This window comes from Podarcis erhardii (assembly GCF_964252035.2).
Source record: "Podarcis erhardii genome assembly, chromosome: 3".
Taxonomy (NCBI): Eukaryota; Metazoa; Chordata; class Lepidosauria; order Squamata; family Lacertidae; genus Podarcis; species Podarcis erhardii.
Window position 1 is genome coordinate 52,720,285 of NC_138507.1, and position 13,160 is coordinate 52,733,444.

Genomic DNA, 13,160 nt, shown 5'->3' on the forward strand with positions numbered 1-13,160 from the left:
ACTGCATTTCCCCATGTCACTGGTGACAAACAAACCACTGACCCCTCCTCAGATAACTCTTCCATGTTATATAAGCAAAGGGCAACACCCGCAACCTTTGCACCAGTCAGGCAATTCACCCTGCCATCCGTATGCCCACTGCACACCCAACTATTTATGTTCCTAACGGTTGAATCACCCAATCTCCAAGCCTCCAGAGAAGTTTCCTCAGCACAAGAGGAGTCCCTCAAGGAATGGGCCCTTCTAAGGGAATGCTTCATTCTTCCTCAAGGCGACACTCTCTTTTCCTGAGACCTTTATGCTCCCAGACAGCTGGGGAGCTATCTTTGTGGGAGTGGGACACAGCTTAAATGTCCTTGAAGGCCTCATCCACCACTCTCTGCCTCTCTTGCATTTCCCTCCATTATTTACCTTTAACTAATAACTATCACATTGGGAAAAGAGAAACAGATGTACATTAATGGTTGTTCTCCTTAATCTTTCTCTTCTCTGCAGCTTTTCTTGTCTCAAACAGGCTCATATTATATTTTCACCAGAATAAAAGAACAACCCTTTCTAGCTAATAAAGGTGTATATTTTGTTTAGAATTCCACACTAGATATTTCAAAGGAAATATGTTTTCAGCATGGACAGTCTATGACCAAATCATTTGTAGGAAAATTTCTGTGTGGCATTCATCTGACATGCCATAATTGCCTATGTATGTATTCAATATGCTTTTCTTCACTATATAGTGCTATATTTTCCTAGTGGTTTTTCAGAAACTGTAGTCCACCTCGGAACATTCTATGAATTGCTTATGTGGTTCTCATGAAACCACCCTTTATAAAAACTGGCACTGCTGAGCATGACTAACAGACTATGTCTGTTTAGGAGAGAGAGGCCAACCCAAGTCAATATTTGGACTAAGAAATAAATCAAGAAGGATTTCTGAGTGAAAAAAAATTATATAAAAATAAAGCTCATAAAATGACTTGTTTCATATACTTTCAGATTCAGGGCAATCCTGAGTCTGAATGGTTTGGCTGAGTACAGCTACTCATTTTTGTGCAGGGATGTGCAAAGGAAAAATAGTTTTGTTTTTAAAGCTGCACTTCGTTCAGTTTGGATGTCTTTGTTTTGTTCTACTTTTATTTTATTTACTCTCATTTTTTACCTCTTCTATTCTAGTAATTTGGGTATTTCCCCTGAATGTTTCATGAAACTTGCATGGATGCTTCCTCAAGGCATCATGCCTGACAAATAAGGACAAAAAGTCCATAGCTCAGTGGTAGAACATCTTATTTGCATGCAGAAGGTCCAGGGTTCAATCTCCAGCATCTCAGGTAGGGCTGGGGATGTCGTGTCTGAAACCCTGCAGAGATGCTGCCAACACAGGAAGCATCCATCAGGAAGAGTCCAGAGCAGGAGCAAGAAGCAAGCCAGAAGTTATGACTAGATAACAATCATAGAATACAATAACACACCAAAGCTCAGTAAATCTGTGTTGCCCAGGAAAGCTCAGCTGTGACCAGGAAGTCCTCATACCCCATCCTCTCCATAGGAGTCCACTTGTTGGCTGGATGATCAAAGGCTGCCCATGGCCTAGTTAGATGTTGCAAGGGCTTGGTGTCTCACCATATGAACAGAGATCCCCAATCTATCAATTGATGTCATGGCAACTATTGATACAAAGGAAGGGAGGTTTTCTGTGGTCTATCTCTCAGAAGGATCAGTCATTTAACAGGGGTGGGGAAGTCCCCTCTCTTTCATTGTTCAGGAATTCAGCCAATAACAGGCCTCACCAGACAATGTGTGGCCCATCCAAAGCTGCAAAAGTATGCAGTGCTCTATTCAAGATGGTGCAATGGACGAGGTGGGACAATAGCTGCATTACTCAGATTGGTCCTTCCTACTACATGGTTGATTGCCACTGAGCTATAATGGCTGGCAGGTATCTTGTCTGCTGCTTGGTAGCAGTTTGCCTACATTCCATGGGGCCACCTACATGTGGTACACAAATGATCAGCATGAGGAGATCTTTCCTAAGCTGCGCTGAAAAAATTACTCTGTTTCCTCACTGTAAATTCCAATCTAGTTAAAGAATGTACAGAAGACGTGTCTGCATGGTTCTAACCATGTCTCTTAAAGGAAAAAATAAATGTGTTTTGTAAAACCTAGCCCAATATAAAATGTGGAGCTAGAAATCCCAGATTGCACTCAGCTATCATTTGTTTTGTGTGGGCTGAGAGGGGTGATCTCATGCTCTTTCCACTCCTTCCTTAATCCACTGATTATGCGAAAGGTTAAAGCACATGTTTAGTTGCCCCCTTGAATTTTGGTTAAGTTGTGACCACTCTCTGCTCCAAGCTAGCATTTATGTCCCACCCAGGTTACAAAGTACATTTTGATCTTAAATCAAATACTTTGTTCACCAAGCAGCAGGTGGTGATCCTATTTCTTAACTATTAATTTCAACAAACTTCTAAACAGGCAATTTTCCCACCACATTATGGTCTATATTCATGCTCGCTCTTAGGGAATCTCAGACAATTCCATCAGAAACTGAAATGTGAACAGAAATTGTCACAGTTTGCATGCTTGTCTGGTCAGGAATAGAGATCATAAAAGTGAATATGAGCAGGTTTCGGTTTTTTAGTACACTAACATTTAAATAATTACAGTGACACCTCGCGTTAAGAACTTAATTCGTTCTGGAGGTCTGTTCTTAACCTGAAACTGTTCTTAACCTGAGGTACCACTTTAGCTAATGGGGCCTTCCGCTGCCGCCACACGATTTCTGTTCTCATCCCGAAGCAAAGTTCTGAACCCGAGGTACTATTTCTGGGTTAGCGGAGTCTGTAACCTGAAGCGTCTGTAACCTGAAGCGTCTGTAACCCGAGGTACCACTGTACATCATTTTTGCAGTTTTTTAAAAATGTTGTCCTTCCTTTGAAATGCACTTAAATTAATTACATAATTAATTATGCTAGTTTTTGCTATACCGGCCCGTGAGATGAATTACATATGTTTTAGTGGAAGCCAAACTGCAGAGGCAAAGAAACAGTGCTGATTGCAACAAACACAAGGTGGGATGGAAATTGCTCTCTCCTTACATCCCTAACTCCTTCCTCCAAGTTACAAATGACGAAGGCTAGCCTTATCAACTTTAGCCTGATCCTGAAGTCAGTGCCCACATGATTCAAATTGCATGGAGAGCCATAGCAGTGTCATAGGTGCTAACTTTGTCCTTGGCACTGCGCCCTAGGCTGGCCCTTACCTGAGGTTGTCCAAGTACTGGCAGAAGGTCTGAAGAGAGGGAAGCCTGCACACAGGCTGTTGCTATGAGCTGGAACTCTAAGGGAACACCAGCACCTGAACAGGGCTACTTTCTAGTTAACCATATCTTACCACCCACCCAAAAATGGTAAGCTTTGAGTGATTTTGAATGACAGGCATATTTATTGAGATCAACATATCAGAACACACTGGAAGGAAATCCTGATGGAATAATAGAATGACAGTTTTGTTTATAATAAATTCACCCTTAGTTGAATCTTGATTCAGCCATATGTGCCAGTGTGGCATAGTGGTTAGAGTGCTGGATTAGGAGCAGCAAGAGCCAGGTTCAAATTCCCACTCAGGCATGATGCTCATTGGGTGACCTTGGCCCAGTCACCATCTCACAGCCTAACCTACCTCAGAAGAACCATGCATGCTGAACTTCTTGGAGGAAAAGCAAAAAATGCTGTATATGAATTAAATACCAAAAATGTTGAGCTTCAACCAAGACTGCTGTTCATTTATCAGTCGTGTTATGTGTAGTAGTGCTGGTAACTGGAACATGTCATTACTGTGATATTCACATTGCTGTGCTAATCTCTGCTCATTTTCAAGATCTGGCGCCAAGATACACACTCCTTCCTTTCCCATGACCTTATGTGTCTTAATTTGCCTGCTACATTGAGTCACCTCCACAGGAGGTACTTACTCCCATTCCATAACCTCATGTTATGCTGTTCTCTTGTTTGTAATTCTTGTTTTTTCAACATAGTTCTGTTCAACTGCTACCAAACCAATGAGTTCCAACTATCTAAGATTTCAAGAAAACAAATGATGTATTTATTATATAGGGCATTATATGGTGTTTCTAGATGGGCTACAGCTGCCATTACCCTTGACAATTGACCATGCTGATTGGGTGCTGATGGGAGTTGGAGTCTAAAAGAATCTAGATAGCACCCCTTTGGGGAGCTGATATAGGTGGCTTCCAACAGCAGCTGACTAGACCTCTTGTCCCTCTCTCCACCACTGCACACCTCTACCAAAGGAGTATATTTTTGTGGGGGGGGGATGCCTGGGGGGCGGACGGGAATCCATTATGCCAACAATATCTGTTGTGTTGGTGCATGGATTTGCTAGCTACCTTGTATAATACGTACTTTCCCATACAAAAACCTGATAAAAACTAGTTTTAAACATATACAATATTAAAACAAATAAAAAACAGTAAAATCATAGCAATCATAACAATTCCATTCCATTCCTGCACAAAGATTAAAGATAGGGCTACTAAGAAACAAATAGCAACCTAATCTGCGCTGCTAACTGAAAGCAATCTGAAAAAGAAACACAAATGACAATGGGGACAGAGCTGATCCCATTTCCTGAGGGAAGGAGTTCTGTAAGTGCCATCACTGACAAGGCCCTGTTTCCCATGTTTGCCAGCCTAATATCTCTTCCTGGTGCCCATGCACAGCACTTCTCTAACCACACTGATGCTCTGGAAGGTTCGCATGGACACATTAGATAGTCCTTTAAGTGTGTACACAAATATGAGAGTAAGAGCACCTTCAACATTTTCTGTTTTTTTGTTTTTAAATATCACTAAAGTATCGCCATTATTTCTGGCAAAGTCAAAAGCATTTTAAGCTTCTCTTTTCATTTCATTTCTGCAGGTGTTTCCTCAGCTGCTTGTTTTCCATTGCTAACTTAGAAGGAAACCCCATGGAATTCTGGGGTGGCTACTTACAAGTCAACAAACAGTTCTAGCTGCACATATTTTTTCATATAGATTTCTTGCAGGAACTATAGGCTCCTGTTTGGCACCCTAATAGAGGCATACACATCCCGCTGAAACCAACAGGATTTGCGGCCATTTCCCTCATTAGGCTTTCATCCCATGGGAATGCTCCTACAAGTCACATGTTTATTTAAAACCATAGACCCCAATACAAATATTGGTCTGTGCATACAGGACTCCCATACATGCAGGGCTCCTAATTCACACCGAATACATGCAACCGTGAACATGTATCACTTTGTACATATACAGTATACACTTTCACTCGTAAAAGTAAAAGTGTGCATAACCAGAGCTCCTATGTCCCCAAGAGATCGCTGGATGTGGTGATCACATAAACATAGAATCGAAAGGGGTTCAAAAGGTTATTTAGTCCAACCCCTGGCAAAACAACAAAATCCACTGCCACAGCATTTCTGATAGGTTGGCAACCATCTTCCTATCATGCAAGGATTTCTTAAGCAGTACTGATTTGAAGAGAAGTGAGCTGTGAAGCCAGAAAAAATACACACCTTTCCTACACTACAAGATTAGACATGAGAGGGACTTTCAGGATAGGTGGGCCCTGACAGACATAGATCAATGATTTCACACTGAAATGAATGGGATTGACACATGCCCATCAGCACAGTCAAAAGCACTGAAATACACCCCAGACTTTGTACACACTGTGTTTGAGAGTGCCCCCCTCCTGTCACATGCTGCCCACCCCCATAAAAGCTCCTCCTTTCTGGATACCCAAAGGCATTAAAATCTCAAAAAAAGTAGCAGGTTTTTAAAATGTGCACTGATAAATCTATCCACCTGAAACGCTGCTTTGGGGGGACAGACTCGTTCTACTGCTCTTGCATGAAATCCAAGCAAGTGAACATGACTTTTTAATACAACAGCCTATTCAAAGAAGGCAGCGTGACATGTACATTTTGGACGGGGGTGGGGAGGGCATATTTTAGAGTTTCCCTTGAAATGCCTTAAATCCAGAAAACTCCACACTCCCACTACAAAACACCCAGTGGATTACATTCTCTTGAGCCAAATGGAGACACTATAAAAACACAAAGGGGTTAGCGGAGGGGGAGTGCTGAAAACAGTACAAAGAAGGAGAAAGGTCAACAGACAGAAGAGTTACTCTACCTCAGCAAAATGCGGCCAACTTCGAAAAGATACAGATTGTTGCTGCCCTCTGATAAGGGTGTCTTCTTGGCTTCCGACTGCTGAGCTGCCTTCAATGTCAGCATGAAAAATGTTGCCCTCCGTTGAGGCAGAGCTGAGGGAGAGATATCCCAGGCAGAAGAATAGAGGAGAAACCAGGGGCCAGGCCAAGATCAAAGCCATCTCCTCCCCTCACATCCAGCAGTGATTCTGCAGCTTCCGAGCACTGATTTCTGCTCCTGCTTTAATCGCACCCCCTTTGGTTTAGTGGCGCCTCAGTTGTTTTAACTTCCAGCTTCCAGAGGTGGCACTTCTAAGGCAGCTCTTCAGCAGATCCTTATTAAAAGGAGTGCCTTTGCTTTCGCTCGCTGCCTTTCCGTGCCTGTAGCTCCTCTGTCTCCCTAGAGGCTCCGGCTGAATAACATACAGATGGGCAGTGCTTAAACAGAGAGTGTCAAAATGCGGATTGTATTCCAGGAAAGCACCATGAGCTGTGCTGCCACCTTATCTTCACTCTGTCAGGATACAGACTGAGGCTGCATTCAAAGCTCTGGCTTCCTTCAAGTTGTTATTATCATCACTCCTTTTCCACCTTCCTCGCCACCCACTCAAACTTTGCCATTCACACACACACACGGGTCAGACTGCTTCCTCTCTTCCTACTGCCAAGCCCCACAATCAGGGTTTAATTAATAAGAAGCTTCCCGAGTCAGATGGACTCTCGGAATGTTTTAAAGCACTTTCAGTCACAGAAAATGTGAATTAAAAAATAATATGTTTGCAGTCTCAACAGACAGAAGAGATTCTAGGCATTCTAAATGTTGGGAGGAGTTGAAGCGCCTTTTCTTTTGACCAAAGGATCAGGTTCACGAGAATCGCAAGACCATACTTTGCAGGGAAATGTGCAGCTGAACACAGTTAATTAGCCGTCCTAATTCTCCTCAGCCCTACTCCTCATCATCATGTCTGCTTGCAAAAAGAAAAAGAAAAAGAGTATCATTCAGCACTGTTTTGGAAAGGGACTTCATTACGCAAATGCATGAACTTTTATTTACAAAGACCAACTTGTTTTCCTCTTCAAGAGATGCTTTGTGAGGTCCCTGAAACAAGGCTCTTAGTGTATAGATGCCTGCCAACTATACTGGTTGGAATGGACCCTGTAAAGTCTCTTGACATCAGCATGTGGACTAATGTTTCCAAGGCTCTTAAGCAGGGTTGTCACCTTTTCCTTTAAGCATTCCAGTTCCTACCTGGATCTTTTTCTCCCTTCTGATTCTCCCCAAAGCCTTTCTCCCCTCCCCTAATCAGTTTAGTGCTGTAGATCAGGTGTCCTCTCCCACTCTCTGACCAAGCAGCACTGTAAAAATACTGCCTATAGGTGTAATGTTATCATGCAAAGATGTTTTGGGGGGAGATAGGATTTTGCCCAGACATCCTTCCAACAACCCTGTAAGTGACCATTGTCACCCATGCCTCAAGTAACAGCCATGCTTGACTACTGCAGTGTGCTGCACATGGGGCTGCCCTTGAAAATTTATCAAATTTCAGGCAATTCAAAATGCAGTAGCTATATGTCTTGTCAGTTCTGTAACATGTTAAGTGGCACCCTGTTTCTAGGTTCAGTGACAAGTGCTGATGCTGACCTAGAAAACGGCTTGGAATAAGGGTAACTCAAGAATCACCTACTCCCATATGAAACTGCCCAAGGTCCTTGTTGGGTACCCTCATCTACTGAGACTAGGCAAATGGGGAATGTGGATTGGACCTTCTCTATGCCAGTTGTGAAATGCCATCTCCAGGTGAAAATGATTTAATCCACCTTTTAACTTGGCTAGTACATTGTTGTCTTACCTGGCTACTTGTCCTGAGCCCCTGGCCTACCTGGCAGCAAGTCAATATGTCAAGTCCCCAGTCTGGGGTTAATCCACATGTCCAAACTGAAGCACAGTCCCACACAGACCCTGGAGCATCCAAGCTGAGGTCCATCAACATGAGCAGCTGAGCAGACACAGCTCCTTAGCTCTAAGGTAAAGGTAAAGGGACCCCTGACCATTGGGTCCAGTTGTGGCTGACTCTGGGGTTGCAGCGCTCATCTCGCTTTATTGGCCAAGGGAGCTGGTGTACAGCTTCCCGGGTCATGTGGCCAGCATGACTAAGCCGCTTCTGGCGAACCAGAGCAGCGCACGGAAACGCCGTTTACCTTCCCGCTGGAGCGATACCTTTTTATCTACTTGCACTTTGACGTGCTTTTGAACTGCTAGGTTGGCAGGATCAGGGACCAAGCAATGGGAGCTCACCCCGTCACGGGGATTTGAACCGCCGACCTTCTGATCGGCAAGACCTAGGCTCTGTGGTTTAACCCACAGCGCTACCTTTTTATACTCTGCATGCTGACTGAGGCATCTGCGCTCGATGAGTCATGTGACTCTCACATGTTCCAAGCCTCTTCCAGCTGAGGAATCACAAGCTCCTCCCAGAGATGGCCAAACCCCACATCCCCAGCTAGGGTTTGGACTAGGGTGGGCCCTTGCCTGCCTCAGCCTCCTAGAGCACCCCTCTCACTGCTCCCTATGCCCCAGAGCCCACTGTGTTCATGGGGAAAGGGGCTCATCTGGCTCTGGTGATGGGTCCTGCTGCTCTGGTTCCTGTGCATCTTCCACCACCCCTGCCACCAACCTCTCCTTCCCCATCCCCAGTGTGTGCCCGTCCCAGCTACACCTCTCGCTGGAATCCTATTCTTCCTCCTCTTCCTTGTTCTGCCAGTTCATGACACTACTGCTTTACATGCTCTTTAAAAACTTAATATTTAATTTCAACAAAAATAAAATAAACATATGGTTAGATGCTACCTTGAATTTTGACATTAATGCTTTGAATTTTTTAAATGTTGGTTTATAGAGCAATTCTAACCCTTCCAAGGTTGAAGGCTGGTTGGAGGGGGGTTGTAAGGATCTCCAGGAAGGGCTACCTGAAACCTTGAAGAGCTGCTATCCGTCAGTGCTGACAATAGTGAGCTAGATAGACCAACGGCCAGACTCTGTATAAGGCAGCTTCATATTTCCGTGAAAAGGGAGAGGGAATGCCTGGACTCTGGGTGGTCTTTTTCTCCGCTGCTGTCACACCACTAATCTGTAAGGCAAAGAGGGAAAGGTAAAATGGCTACACTGACCAGGTTTTCTGGCCGTTTCACCACCCTGTGCTGAGAACTACCCTAGACAATGGTAAAACTGACAGGCTGGCAAAACACGTCAGGTGGCCACTCTTAACACAGTCTGGACTGTGATCTGAATTAGAAGGAAGAGAGTTTTCATTCTGATTTTCAGTTTCTGAATGTTTGTGTGGATATCCAGTTTCAAAAGAAACTGGTTTTGATGAGTTCAGGGCCACCTGCCACCCATGATGCGAGGTGAGGTGGTCACCTCAGGTGGCTTATCTGAGCAGGTGTGCCCCTCCTCTGCCGCCTGCTGCTCCGTCCTTGCCACTGCCTTTGCTGCTAGGGGCGCACTCCACCATCACCACCGGTGCGCCCTGTGTGGTGGAGGGGGTGCACTGCACCCATGGCACAGTAGACCAAATGTCCTGGCCTGGCCCACTCTACCTCAAAGTGATGTACTTGCCTCAGATGGCAGATACTGGTTGGTGGTGAGCAAGTTGGAGGTTAGAGCTGTGACTACCACATAGCCTGCCCTGTGCCCCTTAGACTAACCTGCTGCCTTTGAGTATAATACATTACCTCTTTGCCACAGCTGAACAAAAAATCAGTCACTAGTCCAACTGGCTTCCACGGGGGGATATGAAAGGCACTGAGCTCTGCTTCAGGCTGTAAAATGTCTTGGACATGAAGTGTGTGTGTGTGCCCCTCCAGATTGGTGTTTTATTGCGAGTGCCTTCTGCAACATGTTCTCGACACATGCCATAAAGTGCATTCATTGCCTTCTACAGACTCATTTTTCAATCAATGCACACACATTGTCGTCTTCCTATTGTTGGTATGTCATACTTTTAATGTCTTGAAAGCTATTATAAGCTCCCTTGTGTTTTGTGACACATTCTGAAGCCCTTCTTGCCTTGTGTGGAAACGGAGAGCACCTTCCCTGGGAACCTCCTATTCGGGAGGGTCTTGTAGCCTTGTTTGGTTGCACTTGTATAGCCAGCGATAGAACACCTGATTTGCATGCAGAAGGTCCCAGGTTCAAGCCTTAGCATATCTAGGCAGGACAGGGCATATCACATATGCCTTTTTCCATTCTCCATGTCTCCTCCAAACCTCTCTCACAATTTCAACCCATCTCTTCTTCCCTTCCAGGACCAGGAGTCAAATCCCTGCTAAGCCACAAAGCTTGTGGATTGACCTTGGGCCACTCACTGTCTCTCAGCCTAACATACCTCACAGGGGTGTTGTGTGGATGAAAGGGAGAGCGGGAGAACCATGTATGCCATCTTGAGCTCTTGGAGGAAAGGTTGGATATAAATGCAATAATAATAATAATAATAATAGGTAAGAAACTGGCCATAAGCTGCTCCTCGAATTCTCTTTCAGTTTGCCAGCAATTTGCAGAGCCATTCTACATGTGGATCCTGCAAACTGTGGCATGAGATACCCATTTTCTTCTTGGTTTCCTTGATCACAGCATGTGTCTGGGGAAAAAGATAGGAAGGGTTGAAAGGCAAGTCTCTATTGCAACCATCAAGCACATGCACACTAAGAGCTTCATTTAATACTGCTTTTAAGAAGCAAGATCTATTTCAAGAGGGCAAAACATAAAAGCTGTTAGAGCACTATCTTTAGAAAAAGAAAAGTGCTTAGAAAAATATTGGAACAAGGAAAAAACTTAGGGAAAGTGGAGCAAAGATTGCATTTGATAGTTCCTTGCCCGGCCAACTATATATTTGCAGCCTTATAAGATCTTAAAACATGGAAGGTCATGTTACAAAGTGAGAAGAACGAAAGGGGACACAATAATAAAATGTTCACTGTAAGATGTCTATCAGTAGGCTGGCCCTATATGAGGAACAGAGAGGAAGTTCGACAAAACAAGGGCTGTTTCTGAGTGCTAGGAAAGAGGTTGCTGAGAACTGGCAGTGAAGCAACAATCAGGCATCTTTCAGACTTCTATTGCCAGATTGGGTGGGTGGATGATTTTTGTCGGTTTTCAGTTCACATGATCCACAGTAACAGTAATTAATACCTCTGGGAAGCATTGTGAGGAAAAGGAGACTGCAGAGTCAAGTCACACAGAGAATGGCGAGTTTGTGTATGATCTACTAGTTGTATTGTATGTCAACTCAGGCCCTAGCAAATTCAGTGGCTACTGTTTATTTAATTTATTGTATTTTTTACTCCCACCTTCCTCCTACATCCAAAAGGAACTCAGGGCAGCTTAAAAGTGGCACATCCTAAATTCTTATTCCATTGTTAGTTACCTTATACAGGGCAGTTTCTAGCTCACTTTTAACCAAGATAAAAACATAGAAATTGAAACTTTGATTGGAATCTAACATAGTGCAAAGTGGGGTATGTACACTGGGAATGTGGTCGGCTCAGGCAATGGGACTTCCCGTTCCAGGAGGTGTACTGTGGTCAGGGCTGGGGGGCCTTCAACCTGGTCCTAGTTTTTTGGGGGGGGCACATTCCTCACAATGCCCTGCCAGTCCCCGAGGTTGGCAGGGTGTCGTGAGCTGTTGCATTCTTCTGAAGCTGCCCTCTGAGTGAGAAGGACACAACAGGCATGTGTCCTGCCAGCTCTTCACCACTTTTGCAAGTATCTCAAACAGCACTGGGCTCACAGGGTGCCATGAGTGCACCCCTTAAAGCAGGGCAGCGTTGGCTGGTAGGGTTCCCCACTGTGTGGCCGGGCAAGCAGCACAGCGCAGCCCCTGCTTAGCTCCAGTGGGTGGGGATCACTCCAGCGGTGTTCCCCACATGCCCTGCCCCCAGTGCATTTGAATTTGGATACATTTCAGATAGACAAGACAAGACTACGAACAGTTTCCTGGATACATCATAGTTTATCTAGCCCAACGTGTTTTTTTTTGTACTCACCAGATGCATCTGGAAGGTCACAAGCAGGCATAGAGGTGATGGCCACCCTCTCTTTATTCCAGGCAACTGGTTTTCAGAAATATAGTGCTTCTGAACCAGGAGGACTTATCCAGATATTATGGCTAAGAAATTATTGTTGTTAGGGTGTGATTCCTGTAACATGCAGTTTGGCATCTTCCATATACATAGTAGAACTATATTAGAGTGTCTGATGTTTCCTCATAGCTTAGATTGTCCATGAAATGGCTACCAAATAACTAGATAACAGCTAGAGCAAAGTAATGCTTGGACCCTTTAGCACTATATAGCACCATGGGGAAATGTTTCAGGAAGGTGGGAAAGAAAAAGGCCCAAACATTACTGCAAAGGTCCATTTTCCAGACAAGAGCATTCTTGCTCAGGGGCTTGGAATACGCTGCAACTTTTTGGAGCGCTTGGGATGTCCTTGAGTTAACTAGGGGTGGAATGTGTCCAACAGCTTAGGCCAACACTCTTGGGAAATAACATTTTCTCTTCTTACTTCCTTCTTCTGCTATCCTTGTTCTTTCATACAAGATTGTATTACTTTCACCATTTGGTCCGGCTGCTGTGGGAGATGCTAGGATTAATGCCGTAGAATGATCCAGCTGGATGAAATAAATACTGCCCCCCCCTGCAATATTTGGAGTTCTCAAGAAGCAAGCAAGTAAACAAACAAACATGAGCACATGTTCTACTTTTTTCTTTCTTTCTGATCTTCTTTTGGATGCTTTGTTTGATTGCCCTTTCCCATATGACAGTGTTTTCGCCTTGACATCTCTAATCCTTTGCACTGTGAACTTTTGGCATTTGGCCAGTCTGGTTTATGCTATGAATACCAAGCTAGTTTTTCTCTTTCTTTCACTCCTAAGGCTCATTCTCTCC

The 13,160-nt window shown here is 44.3% G+C and overlaps 1 protein-coding gene and 1 long non-coding RNA gene across 4 annotated transcripts in view; one reads left to right on the top strand and one right to left on the bottom strand.

Moving 5' to 3' along the window:
- Window positions 1-7,083, bottom strand: part of LAMA4 (laminin subunit alpha 4) — a 78,779-nt gene extending 71,696 nt beyond the window's left edge. Inside the window, 1 exon segment of the mRNA XM_081857569.1 lies at window positions 6,197-7,083. Within this exon segment, the coding sequence (XP_081713695.1) occupies window positions 6,197-6,397 (201 nt within the window). The 5' untranslated portion in view covers window positions 6,398-7,083.
- LOC309339369 overlaps window positions 1-13,160 on the top strand; it is a 555,996-nt gene that overhangs the window by 74,368 nt on the left and 468,468 nt on the right. The gene's annotated exons all lie outside the window — the stretch shown is intronic.